The 23539-nt window shown below is 40.2% G+C and overlaps 1 protein-coding gene across 2 annotated transcripts in view; it reads right to left on the bottom strand.

Moving 5' to 3' along the window:
- Positions 1 to 23539, bottom strand: part of cep89 (centrosomal protein 89) — a 117555-nt gene that overhangs the window by 32942 nt on the left and 61074 nt on the right. For both annotated transcript variants that reach the window (XM_043706832.2, XM_087995842.1), the window contains 6 exons: positions 23392 to 23495; positions 18899 to 19014; positions 18174 to 18354; positions 13397 to 13564; positions 5863 to 6004; positions 4043 to 4132 (listed from right to left, as the gene is read on the bottom strand). In XM_043706832.2, the coding sequence (XP_043562767.2) occupies positions 4043 to 4132; positions 5863 to 6004; positions 13397 to 13564; positions 18174 to 18354; positions 18899 to 19014; positions 23392 to 23495 (801 nt within the window). The remainder of the gene's footprint in view (positions 1 to 4042; positions 4133 to 5862; positions 6005 to 13396; positions 13565 to 18173; positions 18355 to 18898; positions 19015 to 23391; positions 23496 to 23539) is intronic.

Genomic DNA, 23539 nt, shown 5'->3' with positions numbered 1-23539 from the left:
TAACATTTCAGTAAACTTGAAAACTTCAAACAAAAATAAATAAAAAATCAGAATAATCCCAATAAAATAAAAATAAATTTCTGCACAAAACAATTAAAACAGTGCAACTAGCATCAAGTGCACAAATATTTGAATATTTCCAATATGCTGTGGATAATCACTATTCGTTCAAGAGATTCAGTTTGAAAAATCTATGCAATAGATTAAAATTTGCCACGAGAAGTACTGAGAATTTTAACAAGATAATTTAGAAATATGGAGTGGCATCAGGAAACAAGAATTCACATTATAAATTTACACAGATGAGCTGCGGGAAATGTAAATCACTTAGTATTAATGAGTTAATATGATATGGAAAGCAAAGCAGTCCAACTCATTGCGCTGTACCATGCATTCTGGCATTTAAATTTAGATACTACTGTGAAGGTCAGAAAGAATGACAGTGCAAGCAGCAATAATCTCCACTCTCTATTTTGTATTGAGTAAAATGTCAGGAATCAAACTAATTTGATTAAAGTTTATAATATCTTCTCTTAATTGAACCAATAGCTTGTACTGAGATAAAAGGGTCTTCATGAAATCTTCAACTCTCTGTTAAGGAGATAATGTAAGATATGCAAATACTAACATGTGGCATCTCAGATATGGATCTATGTTCACAAGTTTTATACTGCTGATTTTTATAATGATTTGGAGATCCAGTGTTGGACTGTGGTGGACAAAGTCAAAAATCACACATCACCAGGCTATAGTCCAACAGGTTTATTTGAAAGCACTAGCTTTCAAAGCGCTGCTCCTTCATCACATGGTTATGGATTTAAGATCATAAAACTATAACGTTTATAGAAGATTATAATGTTACTCTAACCACCACAGGAAAGAACAAAGAAAAAAGTGAGGAAAAAAAATTCAGTTTAGAACACCTTGAGACAAGCTACTCTGTTAACGTGTAACAAAAAGAATCAGCCTTGACTATATCTGATCCATTGCCCAATTGAAGGAATAAGTATAGTTGATACAAATGTCTAGATTAGAGTGGTGCTGGAAAAGCACAGCAGGTCAGGCAGCATCCGAGGAGCAGGAAAATCGCTGCTTCGGGCAAAAACCCTTCATCAGGAATGAGGCATGATGTGTATTGGCTGTACATGTCATCATGAGTACAGTGCAATGCCCAGAATGAGGTTAAGGAAAACTGTGACTCAGAATGTATAGCACAGTATTCTCTGGATAAATGAAAAAGGATACATTGCTGTGTTATCTTAGTGCCTTTCCCAACAGGTTACATTTTGTTAGCTTGTATTATTCCTCTGTGCTGCTATCTTGAAGAAAATGTTTAAAAAATAAAAAGGCCAGATTTTGTTGTTACTGCTAAAGCAACATAACTCATCGCTGGCTTCAAGGAAAGCTGACCACAAAATCTGCAGCAAAGATTTTCCCTTTTGATATGACTTTGAACCTAGTGTTAAGTCAAAGGGGTCCCAAAGTGCCAACACCAGTGAAGTTATTAAACATAGCCATCAACTAATCACATTGATGTATTCTCACAGATAGAAAACCAAGAAGCAAAATGCACTGACATTTTCACAGTTAGAAAATGTACAGAACATAAAATAAATGTCTGGGACTTACAAACATGTAATTAAGGTAGAAGCTGAAATATCAGAACAAAAATAAAATAATGAGATTTTTTTTTAAGATGTTACAATGACAAATTTGACATTCTACAGTATAAAATTAGTTTTTCTGGTACTGTGAGGTTGGTCATCTGTCATTATGAACTACATTTAACACATAATTTAAAACCCAGCTATACATCATTAAACTAGGTGTGACCTTTTGGGGTATTTTTAAAGTGAGACCAATACAATAAAAGGGCAGACTTTTTATCACTCCAGTCATTTCTACTTAAATCCGTGTTATAACTTAATGAAGTGCATGATGGATGACAGAATCACTTGCAGAAACTTCAGAATTATCACATTTAGCTGCGCATGCATACTCCAGAAATGATTGCCTGTTTCAGAAGAGTAATGACTGTGAACACTTTCAGCTTGCAAAATCAAAGCCAAAGCATTGATAAAAATTGTATGTATACTCCAGAAATTATTGCCCGTTTCAAAAGGGTAATGATTGTGAGCACTTCCAGCTTGCAAAATCCAAGCCAAAGAGTTGATAAAAGTTGCAAATACTTATTAGCATTAATACACAACTACTGAAAGTTCATTTTAATTCTTACAACCTCTAAAATATTCTAATAATTACTTGACTTCAATGTACAGAATGGTCACATTTTCTTAAACTAATAACAAAAATAACTGATAATTTATTGAGGAATCTTGTTAAGCGTAAGGGCAGTTGGACTATTATAGATGGAAAAGGATTCATCGTCTTAGTAACACCATTGTTATGACCCAAGCTGAGCTTATTACAAGTCAGATCCTAGACTGAAATCTGGCTTGATACATTTGTTTTATGGCTTAATGAAATGGTCTCTCACTAAACATAAGCACACAATGTTGCAGATTGTGTTAGCAAAACAAAAAGTTTATCACAAAATAAATGAAGATGAAATAGAACAAACCAAACTATTCACATACCAAAAAACATATAAAGACTTGGAAACACACAGTAACAATACAACTCCATTAATTCCAATACTTAAACACCAGGGAGAAATTTTCTCTATTTCATATAGGATTTTGACTTAGCTGTGGCTTCAGTTACCCCAGTCTTGAGAATCTGATAGCTTCTTCTTGATTTGTTATATAACTAAGCCGAGACTTTGCCAGCTTCAATTCATCCATTCATGGTTTTAACAAGCACTTTCTGGTCTAGAACTTTCACTAAACTCCTTACACTAAGGTAAACAATTATTAACATTTCTAAACTATTAGCGAGTTTTGAGAAGATTTGTAGCTCAGGTTGAGGTTCTGGATGTAGGTTTGCTCACTGAGCTGGAAAGTTTATTTTCAGATGTTTCGTCACCATACTAGGTAACATCTCCAGTGAGCCTCCGGACGAAGCACTGGTGGTGTAGCCCGCTTCAAGCAAAACTAATGTCATTTACGAAATACCTTGCAAGAACTGTAACAAACACTACATTGGACAAACAGGCAGAAAACTAGCCACTAGGATTCATGAACATCAACTAGCCACACAAAGACATGACTCTCTCTCACTAGTATCCATACATACGGATGCGGAAGGACACCACTTTGACTAGGACAATACATCCATCCTAGGACAAGCCAAACAGAGACATGCACAAGAATACCTAGAAGCACGACATTCCAACTGGAACTCTATCAACAAACACATTGACTTGGACCCCATTTACCACCCCTGAGAAAAACAGGAAATAGCATCAAATAGGAAATGATGTCACCAACCCAAGCAAACCCAAATATATAAATAGAAACCAGGCTACCCCACCAGTGCTTCGTCCGAAAGCTCACCTAGTATAGTGACAAAACGTCTGAAAACAAACCTTGCAGCTCAGCGAGCAAACCTTGCAGCTCAGCGAGCAAACCTATATCCACATTTCTATAACTTTCCTCAGTTTCTCAGGAGCAACTGCTTTATACATCCAGCTTCAGCTGAAAAAGATCGCCAAAAGCATTTCTTTCAAGATATGGGTGTTTTCCTCAAGCCAAAAAGAAACAATTCCAGAAATTTCTATCTGAAAGCTTAATGCACTATACTGTTCATGTTGTTCACTTATAAATTCTCCTAATTTAAATATATTCCCATTAGGCTCCAAAGCTATCTTTCTCAGCCTCTTTACGCCAGGCTACAAAAGTACAAGTTAATCAATAAACCCCTTCAGAATCACAGAAAACCCATATGCCACAAGTTTAAATTCAAAATTCCAATCTAAAATATAAATAATATTAAAATGCATATATGTCTCACAACTTTTAGCACATACAATGGAACGCAATTAATGTCATATTGAACTGGGACACTTTCTCCTGTTATTGGACAAATCTGTGTAACCTTAAATTAGTTTACAGAGTTAGATTGAATTAAATCAAGTTCATACCTTTACTTGTTCCTCCAACTTGCCCAAACGCACATTGCCTGCTACAATCTTGTTTAAAACTCCATGTTTCTCATTTGTCAGGCTTTTGGTCTGTAGTAGAAATGACACAGAAAAAATGAAGGTTTGAATACTAAAAATTTTGAATGAAAATGATATGAAAATGTCAAAAAGACTTTAAGTCAAAGAAAGATTTATGTAGGAAAATCCAACCATTTGTGCTAGCTGCTTCAGTCATATAGACTAGGAAAATTTGACAGTTAAAAAATTGGGTAGTACAGGAGTAGAAATTAACATTTCACCTCAGCAACAAGTAAGGACAAGTATACAAATTTTTGCTCATTGTCCAGCACACCTTTTTTCTATTTTAGAGAAAGGAAAGGGGTGTTTGGTAGTGCTTTGACCAAGGCTAATGGCTTCAGTTATAAAACATGTCAATATTCATTGTTAAAGTTCAAATATTAATAATAACTATGTTGAGGATATGCACGCTAAATAGATCAACTCAATCTCCTTTAGAAAGGAAAGGGTGAAAAGTCACAAAAAGGTAGTGGAGCTAAGTTTTAATATGTGAACACATATTGGTATTTTCTTAAATAACTGGTTTGAATTTATTCCAACTGCAAATTAATTATATTAAAAGTACCATAAGACAAGAGATTGTATGTTCAGTAAACTGATATTGAAGACAGGGCAAAAGTGAGGATGGCAGATGCTGGAGATCAGAGTCAAGATTAGAGTGGTGCTGGAAAAGCACAGCAGGTCAGGCAGCATCCAAGGAGCAGGAAAATTGATGTTTTGGGCAAAAGCCCTTCATAAGTAATGTCTCTGATATTGAAGACAACTGAGTGCATTGGATTACTAACATTGGCCATCAAAAGAAAAAGTAAAATAGCAAAGCATGAAATAGCTTTATAAGAGAAATCTGCAGTCTAAGGTTAGATGTCTGAAAGATTACATTAAAATGGTAGAATGTAAGGAACAGGAAAAGTGTAGCAAATCAAAGTCAGAACATTAAGAAATGATTAGCTGTTAGGTAAGGCACATAAATTACAGAGAAAAGGAGGAAACACACTGATGTAGAGATTTGAAAATGCTAAATTTGATTTCCTGAGAGGAGTAATCAGGTGCGATTGCAATAAGGGTAAGGGGGAAGTGAGGGAGATTGCAGGATTGAAGCCATCATTACAGCCTGGAGAAATCAAATAAACCCTGCTCCTTCTGGCCTACAAAGAGGGTTGATATCTAGGTAGTCAGGTCCTCCAGCTTCAAATCTTCTGCTATGCCACACATTGAAATGCAGTTTATTTTAAGTTTTAGGAGTGATGAAGTCTTCATAGAATCAGAGAATCTGTACAGTGTGGAAACAGCCCATCGAGTCCACACTGAACCTCCAAAAAGCATTCCACCCAGATGTACCTCCCTAATCTATCCCCATAATCCTACAATTCCCAGGACTAATCTAGCCACCCTCCAGATCCCTGAACACTATGGGTAATTTACCACGGCCAACCCACCTAACCTGCACACCTTTGGACTGTGGGAAGAAACCGGAGAACCCGGAGGAAACCAATGCAGACACGATGAGAAACTCCACACTGATAGTCGCCCGAGGCTGGAATCGAACTCGGGTCCCTGGCGCTCTGAGACAGCAGTGCTAACCACTTAGCCACTGTGCTGCTACTGTGATTTAAAAAAAAAGGAATGGGCCAGATTATTTGATCCCAATATCCTAACCACCTATTGACCCTCTCCCCACTGATATCATGAAAAGCATTTGACAGGATATCACCTGTAGAGATGGAATCTTTAACATTACTTACCACATGTACAAGTTGATCACGTTCATGAGCTGTCTTTTCAGCAAGACCAATCAAGTTTGCCAGATATTGATGCGCTGCTACTTCTTTCTCCATGGCCTCTTCTGCCTGCTGTTTCAGAAGACCAATCTTCTTTTGTGCTAGCCTGTGAACCAAGTTACTTTTGTTGGGTCACTCACTGAAAATTCAAGTATTGTATTTTTTGTATACAATTCTTTTACCCTTTTATCTACCCACAGTATATGGCCACATTTGAACTGTTGCACATAATTAACAGTTTATTTTTGATTGGTGCTGGGAAGCTGAATTGGGACAAAACTTTTCTGTGTCCTAACTTGTCTGTCCAAACTAATAATGGCTAGTGTTCAAGCAACTTAAGGCTACATCTCCCCGTTTGATTATTTCTGGCAATACATGTATATGTGATTAAAAACAACGTGCAATTTGATCATGATTTCAAACCATCCAAAGGTGCTTTCCATTTAAAGTGCAGTTATTGACTTCAAATCACTTCCATTATAAAAATCTCCTTAGTCCATCTCTGTAATACCACATAACTCCATTTCCATCTTTGCCCACATTTTACCAATGCCCTTTTTAATGAAGTTATTACCACGGGACTCAATAATTCAAATATTCCACTGGCTAATCTCACCATCCTCCATTCATCACATGTTTCAGAAAATTCCAATGTGCTGATCTTTTTATCCTACCCACTCCAAGATTCATTACCTTTCTCACTTGGCTCCAAGTTCCCCAATCCTTCAAATTTAAAATTTATTTCCAATATTATAGCCTTGTCCTTCACAGCCTTTAGCAACAGTGCTTTCAACTGAGTTAAAAATCATTGTCTGGAAATTCCTCCCTTAGGCACTCAGTTTCTAACTTCATTAATTAGAAGACTGTCCTTCGTTTTTAAAACCTAACAATTAAATCAAAGATTTTTGCCACAATCATAATTGTTCCTTCTTTGACTTGACATCTGTTCTTCCTTACTTCTTTGCAATACTCTGTAGAAATCTTTATCAAATTAAAGACAGTGTATAAATGCATTTGATTGCTCCTGTTTCTAACTCTTAAGTGCTGCCAATACCTTAAGTCTGACTGCAGCCTATAGTCAGTTTCTGAGTGGAGATAACAGTGGACATGAAATCAAGAAGTTTTATGTGTTGGTTTTGACACAATTTCAATATTAGTTCCAAGATGTGACAATAGATGTGGTACGCACCACATGACAAAACCCCAACTTGATTATTTAAAGGGAAAATTCAAAGATGCCATTTAGTGAAGTTAGGAATTCATACTGATACTGGAAATTTTAAATCTGAACTCTAGTTAGTCAAAACTGTGCCTTGATTTAACGATTTACACCTTATAATAATCGCTGGGTGTGTAGAGGAAATGAAAAAAGGAGATCATCTGCTCCAGCTACAGGGAGAAGAACCTGCTGCTGTCATCGCTAAAATGTAGCTGCACACATTAATGGAAGAATTACTTTAAATTATCTAGAAAGGTGCATAAAGTTGAAAATTTACTTACATTTGAAACTAGATGTTAGCAAAATAGGATATTCCACCAAGAGCTCGTTTGCTCCGCCTGTTACTTTTTTTTTCCTTTTACTTTTCTTTCTCTTAGTGCTTTATTTCTTGTCTGACAACTCCCAGCCTCTGACAAGCAATGATTTCTGGCACTCCGGCACCACCTCCTGGCCTCCAACGTGTGACAATTCCCAGCCTCCGGCAAGCAACAATTCCCAATCTGGCATGACATCCTTCCGGCATGGCGTGGCTACCTCTTGTCGTCCCACAGCAGCCTCCGGGTGTGGCATGGCAACATGCCGATCTGGTGCAGTAGCCTCCCGGCTGTCTGCAGCAACCTCCCAGTGTGGCAACCTTTTGGCCTCCCAACATGGTGTGTCGTCTGTGCGGTCTGGAGCAAGTGCCTGGTATGGACTGGAAGCTAGGTGCCAACGTGGTCTATTGTTGAACTTTTATTTCTGCAATGCTGGACATCTTATTTCTCTACTGTCTAAGATCTCGTAACTAAAGAAGCTGTGTCTAGGTGCTTTTGTATCTACGTCTGCACTGTAATTGGCGACGTATACTCAATCAGTACAGTGAAAGGTTTATATGTGACAATAAAGGCTAGTCTATTGTATATTGCACATCACCCTCCTTTTCACTCAGTCCAGTATATTCCATTACATTGCTCCTCAGATCCACTTAATTCACAAGAGCATCCATTGTTCAATTTCCAGACATTTGGTTGCATTCCAATTATCCATCCACCACTGCAAGTTATTACAATCCTTTTGTAATGTCTGATGCATCTTCCTGTTAGTCATCACTGAATGCACTGATTCCATCTGATGAACATATATCCTTATAGCCACTCACAGGACTATATTTTCTCCCACTGTAAGCACAGACAAGAAATCAAAGGGAAAGGGAGAGAATTGCATGTGGCTGATCAGAGACTACCTCTTTCTTTACAGTTATTGGCTGCACAATGTAGTTCAGCGACATCTCTACATTCCTAACCTTAGAGAACAAGATCTTGCGAAGTTTCTGGGAAAGGAGGCCGAAGGCAGGCACTCACTTTATCAAGAGGCCAGAAAGCAGCTTCCCAATGGTAGGGTGAAACAACAGCAAATTAAGCTTCCCAATAGCATGTGTCGAGAATATCTTTTTAATACATTTGTATGTAACGCAAATGTATTAAGTGTACCTTTCCAAACAAATAATTAGTGAACAAATACAAAAGGTGCTGATTCACAATGCTTAAAATTGGTATGCATCAAGCCATCTGCTCCCTTGTTGCCCACTCACGCAACCTGTCCATATCTCTTTGTAGATTTGCTCACCATTTTCCCTCAACAGCTTACAATCCACTCTGGATTTTATCACTCAAGTAATATACATTAATCTCTGTCTCTTCATCTAAGCCATTAATACAGTTTGCACATAGTTGAGGTAACAGCACTGATGCATGCAGCATTCCATAGCTTCTCGCCTACTAACCTGAAAGCATCCTGTTATGCCTGCTCTGTGCTCCCTGCCCATTCACCAATTCTCTATCCATACTAATTTACTATCTCCAATTCGATGTGCCCTTATTTTGTTTCTTAACTTTGAGTTGCAACTTATCAAATGCCTTTCAGAAATCCATTTATATTACATTTATTGGTTCCTGTTTAACTACCGTACAAGTTAGATCAAAGTAACTTTAATGAATTTGTCAAAAAGAATTTCCCTTTTGTAAAACTATGCTGACTAGTTCTCAACATATCATACTTGTTTAAAGTGCTTTGTTAAGACTCTCTCAAAAGCAGAGTTCAACACTTTTCTAAGAACTGATGTTAGGCAAACTGACCTATTTTACCCCTCCCTCCTTTCTTGAAAAGCAGTGTTCCATTTGACAACTTCAATCTGATAGGACTGTTCCCAAATGTCAGGAATTTGTGAACATCATAGCCAGCACATCTACTAATTCTGCACTCGCTCTTTTCAAAGCCTAGGTTGCAGGTCTTCAGGTCTGTAAATGTATTTAATTTTAGTCATTCAAGTTTCTTCAAAACTTTTTCTCAACTGATATTACTTACCTTTAATGTTCTCACTCTTTTTAGCCCAGGTTACCTTCTATTTCTGGTATGCTTCTGGAACAGAGTCGAAACGTGTGGCACTGAAAAACCACAGCAGGTCAGGCAGCATCCGAGGAGGAGAGTCGACATTTTGGGCATTAGCCCTTCATCAGGAAAGAGAAACATACGTTCCAGGAAATTTTTAAACTCCCTACACTTGGCTGTGACTTCAAACACCCATCAGTGATGCCACAGTTGGGGTTCTTATTTGTTTAAGATTGTTTCAATAGAGATATAAATAGGAAAAGGCAGAAACTCTGGTGGGAGGGTAATCAGGTTCATACTTATAATAAATACATATCTCAGCAAATAAAATCTATGAAAGTTAATGTTAAAAGTAGATTAGCTCCTGTCCTAATGTTCAATACCAGGCTTTCAGGACTATAACAATGGGGTGTCAGACTGAAATATCGATGAGGGTCAACCATGTGCATTGGGAAATAGAGAGAGAGAGAGAGAGGATATAACATAACTGGAGTAAAGAACAGTTCAGAAATGGGAAAACCAGACAGGAAGCAAAAGCAAAGCAGGCTAAGATGAATTTGGAGGACATGCAAGCAAATACGTGGAGCGTGATTAATAAGGTTAGCCTGGTGCAGACATAAGTATGGACTACAGCTTAGCATCAAAATAGAGGCATGGTTTAAAGGAGGGGTAGTTGGGAATTTCATATTTCTGGTTACTGGTATTCAGGAAAAAAAGGGAAGGAATAAGAAAGCAGGTGTTTCAGTATTGATCTAAGAAACTAGTATGCTATCTCAGCACTGGGGAAGGATAATATTTCAGCAGTCAAAGACAGAAAAGAGAAATAAAGAACAATAAAGCAACTATCATGATAGTGCTTACTATATAGTGGGGAGAATATAGAGGTTGAAACTTTATTGCTGGAACAGCACAGCAGGTCAGGCAGCATCCAGGGAACAGGAGATTCGACGTTTCGGGCACAGGCCCTTCTTCAGGAATGAGCAGAGAGTGTTCAGCATGAGAAGATAAAAGGTAGGGAGGAGGGACTTGGAGGAGGGGAGTTGGAAATGTGATAGGTGGAAAGAGGTCAAGGTGAGGGTGATAGGTCGGAGTAGGATGGAGGCGGAGAGGTCAAGAAGAAGACTGCAGGTCAGGAAGGCGGTGCCGGGCTGGAGGGATCCGGCTGAGACAAGGTGGGGGGAGGGGGGATGAAGAAACTGGTGAAGTCCAAGTTCATCCCCTGCGGTTGGAGGGTTCCCAGTCGGAAGATAAGACGCTCCTCCTCCGACCGTCGGGTTGTTGTGGTTTGGCGGTGGATGAGTCCAAAGACCTGCATATCCTCGGTGGAGTGGGAGGGGGAGTTGAAATGCTGTGCCACAGGTTGGTTGGGTTGGTTCGTCCGGGTGGCCCAGAGGTGCTCTCTGAATCGCTCCGCAAGTAGGCGGCCTGTCTCCCCAATATAGAGGAGGCCACACCGGCTGCAGCGGATGCAGTAGATGATGTGGGTGGAGGTGCAGGTGAATCTGTGGCGGATATGGAAGTTTCCCTTGGGGCCTTGGAGAGAAGTGAGGGGGGAGGTGTGGGCGCAAGTGTTGCACCTCCTGCGGTTGCAAGGGAAGGTGCCGGGAGTGGTGGTTGGGTCGGTGGGGGGTGTGGATCTGACAAGGGAGTCGCGGAGGGAGTGGTCTCTACGGAAAGCTGATAGGGGAGGGGAGGGAAATATATCCTTGGTGCTGGGGTCTGTTTGGAGGTGGCGGAAGTGACGGCGGATGATGCGCTGTACATGGAGATTGGTGGGGTGGTAGGTGAGGACCAGTGGGGTTCTGTCCTGGTGGCGGTTGGAGGGGCGGGGCTCAAGGGCGGAGGAGCGGGAAGTGGAGGAGATGCGGTGGAGGGCACCGTCGACCACGTCGGGGGGGAAATTGCGGTCCTTGAAGAAGGAGGCCATCTGTGTTGTACGTATTTTGAACTGGTCCTCCTGGGAGCAGATGCGGCGGAGACGAAGGAATTGGGAGAATGGGATGGCGTTTTTACAGGGGGCAGGATGGGAGGAGGTGTAGTCCAGGTAGCTGTGGGAGTCGGTAGGTTTGTAGTAGATTTCCAACTCCCCTCCTCCAAGTCCCTCCTCCCTACCTTTTATCTTCTCCTGCTGAACACTCTCTGCTCATTCCTGAAGAAGGGCCTGTGCCCGAAACGTCGAATCTCCTGTTCCCTGGATGCTGCCTGACCTGCTGTGCTGTTCCAGCAATAAAGTTTCAACTTTGATCTCCAGCATCTGCAGACCTCACTTTCTCCTCGGAGAATATAGAGGATCAAACTTGCAGGCAAATTACATAGTACAAGAACTACACAGTAATAATAATGACAGACTCCACTAATCCTAATATTGACTGGAATAGTGACAATGTAAAGGCTTGGAGGTAGGAACTCCTTAAGTGCACACAAGGGAATTTCCTTAACCAGTGTTTCCATCCAATGTGTCAGGACACGGTGTCAGAACCAGTTCAGGGAAATTATATGGAGTGGGTTTCCAAGGGAGAGCATTTGAGGAAAGTGATCATCATCATGGAATTTGGAATAACTAAAGATAAAGACTGATAAAAGCAAGTATTAAAAAAAAAAACACTTAACCAGAATTGGGAAATTGGGATCGGGTTTCCAATTTTAGTATTTCAGCCTACAGCCTTTCACTGTCTTAAAATTCTCCATCAATCTATGTATTTGTCACATAAGGATTCAAATCCTCTAAAGGGTTCCTGGCTAAGCATCCAACGGCTCTCCATAAGTTGCAAGTTGCTCAGAATGCCATAGCAAATATCCTCCTGTACACAATGTCTCATAATCTTATCATTCCCACACTTTAACGCTTTACTACGAGAACATCATGCTGTTATGAACTGACTTCCAAGTTACTTGTTTTTACCCAAGTCTAACAATTTCATTTAGCCATGTCTCTATGTGAATTCTCAGCTCCACAAATTCTAGATTCTTGAATTCATAATTAGTAGCTGTTCTTTCTGCTACTGCATTTTGCTCACTCGAACTCACGCATGGGTCCTTACTTTCTAGTATTGCCCTCACGACTACAAAAAATTCTTCAGACCTCTTCCTCATGACTTTAACTTTACCTCTTTATCTAACGTGTGGTGCTAGAAAAACACAGCCGGTCAGGCAGCATCCGAGGAGCAGGAGAATTGACATTTCGGGCATAAGGCCGTCATCATTCCTGATGAAGTCCTCATGCCCGAAACATCGATTCTCCTGTTCCTTGGATGCTGCTTGACCTGCTGAGCTTTCCCAGCACCACATTCTCATCTCGGATCTCCAGCGTCTCAGTCCTCACTTTCTCCTCTGTCTCTAACCTTTGCTACCTTGTTAGTAACATCCACCATTTTTGTCCATGCCAAGTGGTTTGAGAGACCTTCCTGTTTGTTGCAGTTTTGCTGTTTATAGCACTAAACCAGCAACCTAGAGGCCATGCCTTCAAATTCCCTCACTGTATTTTACACTAAGTCCCAAATGGTTCAGCAGTACACTCATGATACAGAATCTAAGATTTTAGCTTGTCTGGTACACCTGACCCTCAATGTTCTGTCACATGGTTTAGCAAATCACAGAGTTGTACAAAAAAAACTGTCATGTGACAACAAAATCATGCATAACCATCATGGTCAGCAATATTACGTAAAGAATGGTTACTTTGAGGGGCACAATACAACGTGCCCAAATGAACTATACCTCACCTGGAAACTGCATCTTTAAATTAACAGAAAACCAAAAAAGTAATAAAGCAAAGTCATATAAAACATATAAAAAGCTAATGATAAAATGTCCTTTCAAAATGTAAGTCACTTGTAAATTAGAATTCAGATTTTAAACATTTTTATATCTAGTTCAAAGCAAATTTACTGGTTATCCATTCATCCATTCTACCTGTTTGACTTCTGTGCTACCTGCAGCTCGGCTTCTAAAGTCTTATTGTCAGCTATTAATTCTGTTTTTTCAAAGAGTAAGCTCTTTTTCTCAGCTTGCAATGATGCAATTCTTCCCATTAATTCCTCCACTTCTGCATGCTGTTTCTCTTGTTCAAGCTGTAGTTTCCTAACAAAAAGAAGGAAAAACAATTATCACACTGACAGTCCTCTGGAAATGAGAATATAATTGATGGGCTGCTTCTGGTCACACACTGAGGCATTAGTTACAGAAAATGCAGCTTGTGGCAGTTAAATGGCTGGGCCAAAATAGGTTCACCTTGGGCCAAAATTAATGTTTTCTGCTCAATTTGTTTCATTGTTTTGCAGATAATTTAAAGCTGAGGGGGATGGTGAACTGTGAGGAAAATGCAGAGGTGCTTCAGCGTGATTTGGATAAGTGAGTGGATAAATACATGACAGATGAAGTATGATGTGGATAAATATAAAAGATTATCCATTTTGGAAGCAAAAACGGTAAGGCGGATTATCATCAGAATGGCAATAGATGGGGAAAGGGGAAGGTGCAAAAATGCCTGGGTGTCTTTGTATACCATTGGCTGAAAGAAAGAATGCAAGTGCAGCAGGCAGAGAAGAAGGCAAATGGTATGTTGACTTTGTAGTGAAAAGATTCAAGAATGGGAATAGGGATGACTTGCTACAATTGTACATATCTGGAATAGATATTTTAGTCTCCTTATCTGAGGAAAGACATTTTGGTTATAGAGGGAGTGCAGCAAGGATAGCTCAGGGATGGGCAGGACTGGCAGCTTAATGTTCCAGGATATAAATGCTTCAGGAAGGATAGAAAGGGAGGCAAGAGAGGAGGGGCAGTGGCATTTTTGATAAGGGATAGCATTACAACTGTGCTGAGGGAGAATATTCCAGGAAATACATCCAGGGAAGTTATTTGGGTGGAACTGAGAAATAAGAAAGGGATGATCACCTTATTGGGATTGTATTATAGACCCCCTAATAGTCAGAGGGAAATTGAAAAACAAACTTGTAAGGAGATCTCAGCTACTGTAAGAATAATAGAATAGTTATGGTAAGGGATTTTAACTTTCGAAACATCGACTGCGACTGCCATAGTGTTAAAGGTGCCATAGTGGAGAGGAATTTCTTAAGTGCGTACAAGTCAATTTTCTGATTCAGTATGTGGATGTACCTACTAGAGAAGGTGCAAAACTTGACCTACTCTTGGGAAATAAGGGAGGGCAGATGACTGAGGTGTCAGTGGGGGAGCACTTTGGGGCCAGCAACCATAATTCTATTCGTTTTAAAATAGTGATGGAAGAGGATAGACCAAATCTAAAAGTTGAAGTTCTAAATTGGAGAAAGGCCAATTTTGATGGTATCAGGCAAGAACTTTCGAAAGCTGATTGGAGGCAGATGTTCGCAGGTAAAGGGACAGCTGGAAAATGGGAAGCCTTCAGAAATGAGATAACAAGAATCCAGAGAAAGTATATTCCTATCAGGGTGAAAGGAAAGGCTGGTAGGTCTAGGGAATGCTGGATGACTAAAGAAATTGAGGGTCTGATGAAGAAAAAGAAGGAAGCATATGTCAGGTGTAGACAGGATAGATCGAGTGAATCCTGAGAAGGGTATAAAGGAAGTAGGAGTATACTTAAGAGGGAAATCAGGAGGGCAAAAAGGGGACATGAGATAGCTTTGGCAAATAGAGTTAAGGAGAATCCAAAGGGTTTTTACAAATATATTAAGGACAAAAGGGTAACTAGGGAGAGAATAGGGACCCTCAAAGATCAGCAAGGCGGCCTTTGTGTGGAGCCACAGAAAATGGGGGAGATACTAAATGAATATTTTGCATCAGTATTTATTGTGGAAAAGGATATAGAAGATATAGACTGTAGGGAAATAGATGGTGACATCTTGCAAAATGCCCAGATTACAGAGGAGGAAGTGCTGGATGTTTTGAAACGGTTAAAGGTGGATAAATCTCCAGGACCTGATCAGGTGTACCCGAGAACTCTGTGGGAAGCTAGAGAAGTGATTGCTGGGCCTCTTGCTGAGATATTTGTATCATCAATAGTCACAGGAGAGGTGCTGGAAGACTGGAGGTTGGCAAACGTGGTGCCACTGTTTAAAAAGGGCGGTAAAGACAAGCCAGAGAACTATAGACTGGTGAGCCTGATCTCAGTGGTGAGCAAGTTGTTGGAGGGAATCCTGAGGGACATGATGTACATGTATTTGGAAAGGCAAGGACTGATTAGGGATAGTCAACATGGCTTTGTGCATGGGAAATCATGTCTCACAAACTTGATTGAGTTTTTTGAGGAAGTAACAAAGAAGATTGATGAGGGCAGAGCAGTAGATGTGATCTATATGGACTTCAGTAAGGCGTTCGACAAGATTAGATCTCATGGAATACAGGGAGAACTAGTCATTTGGATACAGAACTGGCTCAAAGGTAGAAGACAGAGGGTGGTGGTGGAGGGTTGTTTTTCAGACTCTAGGCCAGTGACCAGTGGAGTGCCACAAGGATCAGTGCTGGGTCCTCTACTTCTTGTCATTTACATAAATGATTTGGATGCGAGCATAAGAAGTACAGTTAGTAAGTTTGCACATGACACCAAAATTGGAGGTGTAGTGGACAGCGAAGAGGGTTACCTCAGATTACAACAGGATCCCGACCAAATGGGCCAGTGGGCTGAGAAGTGGCAGATGGAATTTAATTCAGATAAATGCGAGGTGCTGCATTTTGGGAAAGCAAATCTTAGCAGGACTTATACACTTAATGGTAAGGTCCTAGGGAGAGTTGCTGAACAAAGAGACATTGGAGTGCAGGTTCATAGCTCCTTGAAAATGGAGTCACAGGTAGATAGGATAGTGAAGGCGGCATTTGGTATGCTTTCCTTTATTGGTCAGAGTGTTGAGTACAGGAGTTAGGAGGTCATGTTACGGCTGTACAGGACATTGGTTAGGCCACTGTTGGAATATTGCATGCAATTCTGGTCTCCTTCCTATCAGAAAGATGTTGTGAAACTTGAAAGGCTCAGAAAAGATTTAACAAGGATGTTGCCAGGGTTGGAGGATTTGAGCTATAGGGAGAGGCTGAACAGGCTGGGGCTGTTTTCCCTGGTGCGTCGGAGGCTGAGGGGTGACCTTATAGAGGTTTACAAAATTATGAGGGGCATGGATAGGATAAATAGACAAAGTCTTTTCCCTGGGGTTGGCGAGTCCAGAGCTAGAGGGCATAGGTTTAGGGTGAGGGGAAAGATATAAAAGAGACCTAAGGGGCAACTTTTTCACGCAGAGGGTGGTACGTCTATGGAATGAGCTGCCAGAGGATGTGGTGGAGGCTGGTACAATTGCAACATTTAAGAAGCATTTGGATGGGTATATGAATAGGAAGGGTTTGGAGGGATATGGGCCGGGTGCTGGCAGGTGGGACTAGATTGGGTTGGGATATCTGGTCGGCATGGACAGGTTGGACCGAAGGGTCTGTTTCCATGCTATATATCTCTATGACTCTATTTACCAGATTGATTCCTGGGTTGGCAGGATTGACATGTGAAGAGACACGGCATCTGTTAGGTCTGTATTAACTGGAGTTTACAGGAATGAAAGGTGATTTCATAAAAACCTATAAAATTCTAACAGAACGAGACAGGATAAAGGCAGGAAGGATGCTCCTGATGACTATACAGTCCAGAACCACGAGTCACAGTTTAAAGACACAGGGAAGGCCATTTATGACTGAGATGAGGAGAAATATCTTCACTCAGAGTGGTGGAATTCTGTGCCACAGAAAGCCATTCAGGCCAAAACACTGAATGTTTCCAAAAAGTTAGATATAATTCTTAGGGCTAAAGGGATCAAAGGGTATGGGAAGAACATGGTAACAGGGTACTGAGTCAGATGAATGAGCCTGATCATATTGAATATAGACAGGCAGGAGGTTGGAAGAATACAGCAAGCCAGGCAGCATCAGGAGGTGGAGAAAAGTTGACGTTTCAGGTGTAATCCTTTTTCAGCACACCCCAGTCCTGAAGAAGGGTTACACCCAAAACGTCAACTTCGCCACCTCCTGATGCTGCCTGGCTTGCTGTATTCTTCCAACCTCCTGCTTGTCTATTTTGGATTTCAGCATCTGCAGATTTTTTGTCTCTGATCATATTGAATGGCAGAGAAGGCTGAAAGGGCCTACTCCTACTTTCTGTTTCTACTAAAGGTGAAACAAAGTCACCAACATATTTATTTTTGGTGGGAAGCATGGGTATGATCAATAAATCAATGAATTGATGCAGAAAAAAAGATAGTCACCTTGAGTTCACTGAATTTAAGGTAAAAGGAGTTATTTTAATTCTGCATTTGTAAACTACTTTGAAAATAAATGTAACCTATGCAACTTGTGACAGGTATGATAGTCCAAAAGAAATAACAGGATATGGCTACAGCAAAACGACATGAGAAGACACTATACTTGAACTGTTAACTTAATGTCTAAATTTACTAGTATATTCGCCACATGCTTATGCTTTCAACATTTCCTAGTTTTATTCAAAAATTTGAGCACACCTTGTTTGAAATTATACTTAAACAGTTTGAGTTATTTTATTACCACTGTACTAGGATCAATTGCATGTATTTTACGTAATTATGGCAAATTCTGATTTAAAATGTTTGCAGTTTATTTTCAGCCCTTTTGCATACAAACCTGAAAGATTTCTAATTTCTAAATGTAAATTCTAGGCATTTGAACAAATGAAAAAAGGTACCTTTTGAGGTTGTTCACCATTGAGGTATGTTCATCAATTCTCACTCTGTCATCAAGAGTTGTTTTAAGTTGGTCATACTTTGAAGAAATTTTGTTCAATTCTTGTTGAGTCTCATGTAACTCCTTTTGTTGGTTTTGTTTCTCTGATTCCAGCAGCATCAATTGTTTAGTCAATTTTGACACTAAAATCAAGATAAAAATATAGAACGAGATATTTGGTAGTCTATCCTTAATGGAAATCCAAAGTAGTGGTCAATAGCTTGAAAAGCTCCAGAACATGGTGCACCTGGTCTGAAGCTGAATTAAAATGGTAGCATGAGATAATGAAGATAAATGCCACAGTGTAGATGCATCACATTTCTGAAATATTAGAACATTTGAGCTAGTGATATGACAGGTTGTACCAAAAACAACTGCAAAAGTGAGTTGCAAATGGTAAGGCATTCTTGAAGTAAATTTAAAATATTATAAACTAAATAAATATTCAAGGCAAAAAATAACAAAATATGAAGGAAACTTCATGATAAAGCAACACGGAGACAAAATAAAACTGGCAGAAAGTGAAAGGTAACCTGGAGTCCACAGATTAACAGATATACTCCAGGTGGAAGGGAAGTGAATAGCAAGAAAAAGTCTTCAAGAAATTCAAATGTGCTGGGACAGATGTTAAAATAGGAAGAATTCATTTAAATATCAGATTGCCTGCTGTATGTTATATAGGCTCACCTTCTTGTTTGTGTCTGTTATGACTGCTTTTTGCTTTCGCTTGCTGTATCTCTAGCTGCTCCATCAAGACTTGGTTTTCCTCCAAAACCAACTTTGCCTGATCCTGCAACTGATTCCTGGAAAGACAAACAAAGTTGAAAAACCTCCATTTATCTATGCTGTATCCAGCACTATGGGTCACAAGCTATCAACAATATTATACAAACTATTTTCCTTACTAATTGACTTTTTAATTTTCAGTTTCAAAATAATCACTGGGCTGCCATTACATGTGAATTTATGATAATTTTGTGTAAAATACATGTATATGGTTCACAAGTAAAAAGGGTGGGTGGTGTTGCCTCATGTCATTGGACTAATAACCAGAGCCCCAGGCTAATGCTCTGGGGACATGGGTTCAAATCCACCATTGCACATGGTGAAATTGAATTCAACAGAAAATAATTTGGAATTTACAAAAGCACTGTTAACACTTCTTCACTAATGTCCTTTAAGGAAGGAAATCCATCATCCTTACTTGGTCTGACCTACATGTGACTGCAAATCCACAGCAATGTAGCTGACTTCTAATTGCCCTCCCTCTGGGCAATTACAGATGGGGAATATTTGCCAGTCTGCAACACCGAAATCCAATGAAAGAATAAAAAGTACAATAAATTATGGGTGAGAAAGGGTAATTCTGTGATATTAGTTTTGAAGGGTAAACAGGGCTCAAGTATAATTCCACACAGGCAGGCTGATGAATGTCTCACAGCAACAGCCTGCAGGGTCAGGGTTGGGAAAGTTAACAATCAGAGTCATAAAGCACAATCGTTACGGCTGCATAAAAACCCTTTAGTGTTGTGGACAAATCTGTGTCCAGGTATTCCAAAAAGGGCCGTCATGTCTTATAGAAATTCTCAGTTTTGTGGTGTACCATACTTGTAAGAAAATCCAAGGGCATATGCTCCATAACAATCTTACGCCAACCTGACAGGCCTGTGGGATTCTCGGACACCCAACCTAACAAGATATTAATTCTTGTGCAGAAAGTGAGGATGTTGAAAATTTTTTTTCATGCGCATCTACAGGGAATACACTGGGCAGGCCAAGAAGAGATCGGGTCCTTCTCCACCCTTACACCCAAATCCCCTCCATTGCACCCGCCACAGCACTCCAGTATGTTTGAAGCATATCACAGGACCAGAGACAATGGGTAAGAGTGCCTTTACATTTGGGGCATGTTGAAGATACTCCTGGTTTAAATTTTGACAAATGATCCAGAGCCAAGTAGACCCAGTGGAGAACCTTCAACTGTACAGTGTGGGTCCTATTGCAAATTAATATTTTTCTTGTGTTTTCCCAAATACCTTCCCATGCTGCCTAGCTCTCTCTTGTACTCATCTGAGGGGCCACCCCCTAATTAATAACATAATGTGCTGACAGAAAATGTAGTCTGAGCACTAAGCTCCTTCCTGTCTATGTTGGATTTGTAGCAATTAGTCAAAAACTGTTTTTGAATAAAATCCCTAACTTGAAAAACACAAAAGAGGTCCCTGCTAAATAGCTTGTATTTCCACGCTACCTCTTCAAAAGACATCATTGTTTCTCCCTCAAATAAATCACCAATGCAAGACACACACCTAGCCGCCCAATGTTTGCATCCTGAACCTATCATCCCCCGTTGAAAACTTGTCATACCCACTACAGGTGAAATAAAATATGTTTTGCCAATATTGCCTTCCCTCTGCCGAATTGTCCTCCATGCTTTAACAGTATTGATAACTATTGGGTTATGGCAATATTCCTTAACTATCCTCATTTTGCCCAAAACCAGCAAACTAGTAAGGGGGCACTTTGCCTGAGAGGTTTCGATATCTCACCATATTGAAAAACGGTTCCCACAAGCTCAAGCACTCATGTAAGATAAAAGCAAGCTTTGTTGATAATTTCTAATGTCCGGAGATTCACTCCCCCAAGTCTGTAAGGCAATTGCAGTTTAGCTAATTTAAGACGGGTTCGCTTACGATGCCAAATAAAAGAGCTGAACCAGCCCGTTCAGTCTCCTGAACATTTGATTATCGTAAATCAGGGGGAGCATCCGTATAGGGTACAACAAATGGGAGAGAATATTCATCTTAATAAGAGCTATCCGACCTAACCATGAGACCGGAAGCATCTCCCGTCTTCAAAGGTCTTGTTCAATTTTGTTGAATAACTGAACAAAATTAGCTTTAAACAACTGATCAAGAACTGGAGTAATGAATATGCCCAAATACATAAAACCCACCCCGTGACCACTTAAATGGGAATCGAGATTCACCCTTAAAACCTAGCACCTTCATAAGATTACCCATAGCCTCTGATTTTGATCCTGTACCCCGAAAAGGCACCAAACAAACTGATGCATTGCATCAGGTGGGTACCGAAACTGCTGGATTTGACAAATAAGTGAGGACATCATCCGACTACAACAAAATCTTCTGTAATTTTGAGAACCTCTGCCAACGGTTCAATCACTAATGTAAAAAGCAATGGCGAAAGGGGACATCCCTGTCGGCTGCCCCTAAAAATGCTAAAATTGCTTGATTGTACCCCATTGGTGATGAACGCAGCGAGAGGGTCACTGTAGAGAACCTTTACCCACCTTATAAAGGCTTCACCCAAGCCAAACCGCTCTAGAGTATGAAAAAGATACGGCCACTCAACTCGGCCAATTGCCTTCTCTGCACCTAGAGAAATCACCAATCCCTGTATTGACTGTCGTTGACACGCTTGAATTACATTAAGCAGCCTCCTAACATTATTTGAGGATCTGCAGCCCTTTATGAAGCCCATCTGGTCCTCTTCAACAATAAAAGGTAACACAGTTTCCAGCCTTAACGCAAAAGTCTAAGATAGGATTTCAAAGTCAACATTTAAGAGTAAAATGGGCCTGTATGAAGTACAATCCTCTGGGACCTTCCCTTTCTAAAGAATAAGAGAAATATTGGCCTCTCAGAGATGGTGGGAGACGATCATGACTGTATGAATCATTGAACATGTTGAGTATTGGGCCTGACAAGTGCTTACAAGTGCTTGATAGAATTCGCTGGGAAGTCCATCACTCTGAAGCTGCTTCACAGCCTCCTGCACCTCTTGCTCTGATAAGGGGGCATCGAGAAAAGACTCTTGTTCAGGGGTCACACTCAGGAGCTCCAGATCCTTGAAAAATGACTCCATCTTCGCCCGCCCCTCATCACAACCCTCAGATTGGTATCATTCAGAGTAAAATCTCTGAAATGCCGCATTAATCATTTTGGAACCACGTTAGGTTCCCAGCACGTTCCCAATGTGCCCAAATGTAAAACAGCTGTTGGCACTCTTACTCATTGCTTGTGATCATGCCACAAGCTTCGTAGATATTGGGGTGCCATAGCAAGTGCTTTGAAAGGGGTTTTGGGAACTGAGGTTAAGGCGGATCCAGTGTCCCTAATTTTGGGCTTGCCAAATCTCTTCTTTGGACGCGCATGGGAAGAAACTGTTTAATATTTTTTCATTCTGTGTGAGGAAGAACATTCGGATGAGCTGGGTGTCAGAAAATTCCCCCAGGACTCTCAGGGTGGCGTAGATTAGTTATGGAACACTTTCCCCGGACCTCCTCACGAGTATGGAGCACCAGAAAATGGAACTGTTTTATAGAATGTGGCAGCCATTTCTGAATTATATAGACGCAGACTTGTCAGCTATATTGGTCAGGGCCTTTGTGTAGTCGTAAGGGCTATGTCTGGTGGTCCAGGGGCCCCAGGGAGGAAGAATCTCAAACAAAAATTGGGTTTGCCTACTGATGATCCTGGTGGTGGGGAGCTTTGTGGGACTGCACTGAGTTTGGCTTAATTTAGGTTATTTTAAGTTATTTATTGAATTGTAGTTTTTATAGATTTTTTTCTCTCTCTCCTCAGTGGTTTGTGGATTAGAGTAGTAGTTTGCTTACTGTTATTGCTGTTATATTATAAGGTTGTTATACTATTCTGTAGTGATTTTGTAATTTTGCAAAAAATTTAAAATATTTTTTCTCAAAAAAGTATTTACAAAAATAAACAGTGTGTTAGAAGACACTATTTAAAAATGAAACAAAATCCAGTCCAGTTCGGAGTCCAGCCAATTCAATGACACAAGGATTCTGTTACTTAGATCCTACTGCCTGAGCTCACTGCTGCATTTTTCAGCCATGCATGTCATTTGGAAGATTTAATTTCAATTTAAGGATACGTTTTATAAAGGATTTATACAACAAACTCACTAAGGTATGCGTAAAAGAGTTAAACCAACAGACTTTGCTAGTCAGCACTTCAAAGTACAGGTCTAAATTGGGATTGGGGGTGCAAAGTCAACACAATAAAGTTTCTAAAATTTCAGCACTTACGCTTCTGTTAATCTGTAAGGCACTGGTAAATGACTGCAATTGTTATATTGCAAGGTTATATTCACTGCAATTTAAAGCTTCTCATGTATTTTTACTTTGTATGTCATACCACTCTCTGCTGCTAATAGCACCATTTCTCTCACGTTGCTGATGAAGCTGTTCATTCTCCCTCACCACCTCTTCTACTCGAGCTCTGAAATTCTTCATTTCCTCCTGTGAGTAAGAAAGAATATTAAAGAAGCGAGGAAGGATCAGGA

The sequence above is a fragment of the Chiloscyllium plagiosum genome, unplaced genomic scaffold (assembly GCF_037043375.1).
Source record: "Chiloscyllium plagiosum isolate Xiang-an unplaced genomic scaffold, Cpla_swu_hap1 HiC_scaffold_17, whole genome shotgun sequence".
Taxonomy (NCBI): domain Eukaryota; kingdom Metazoa; phylum Chordata; class Chondrichthyes; order Orectolobiformes; family Hemiscylliidae; genus Chiloscyllium; species Chiloscyllium plagiosum.
The sequence above is the reverse complement of the archived record's forward strand: the minus strand, read 5'-3'. Positions and strand labels throughout refer to the sequence as shown.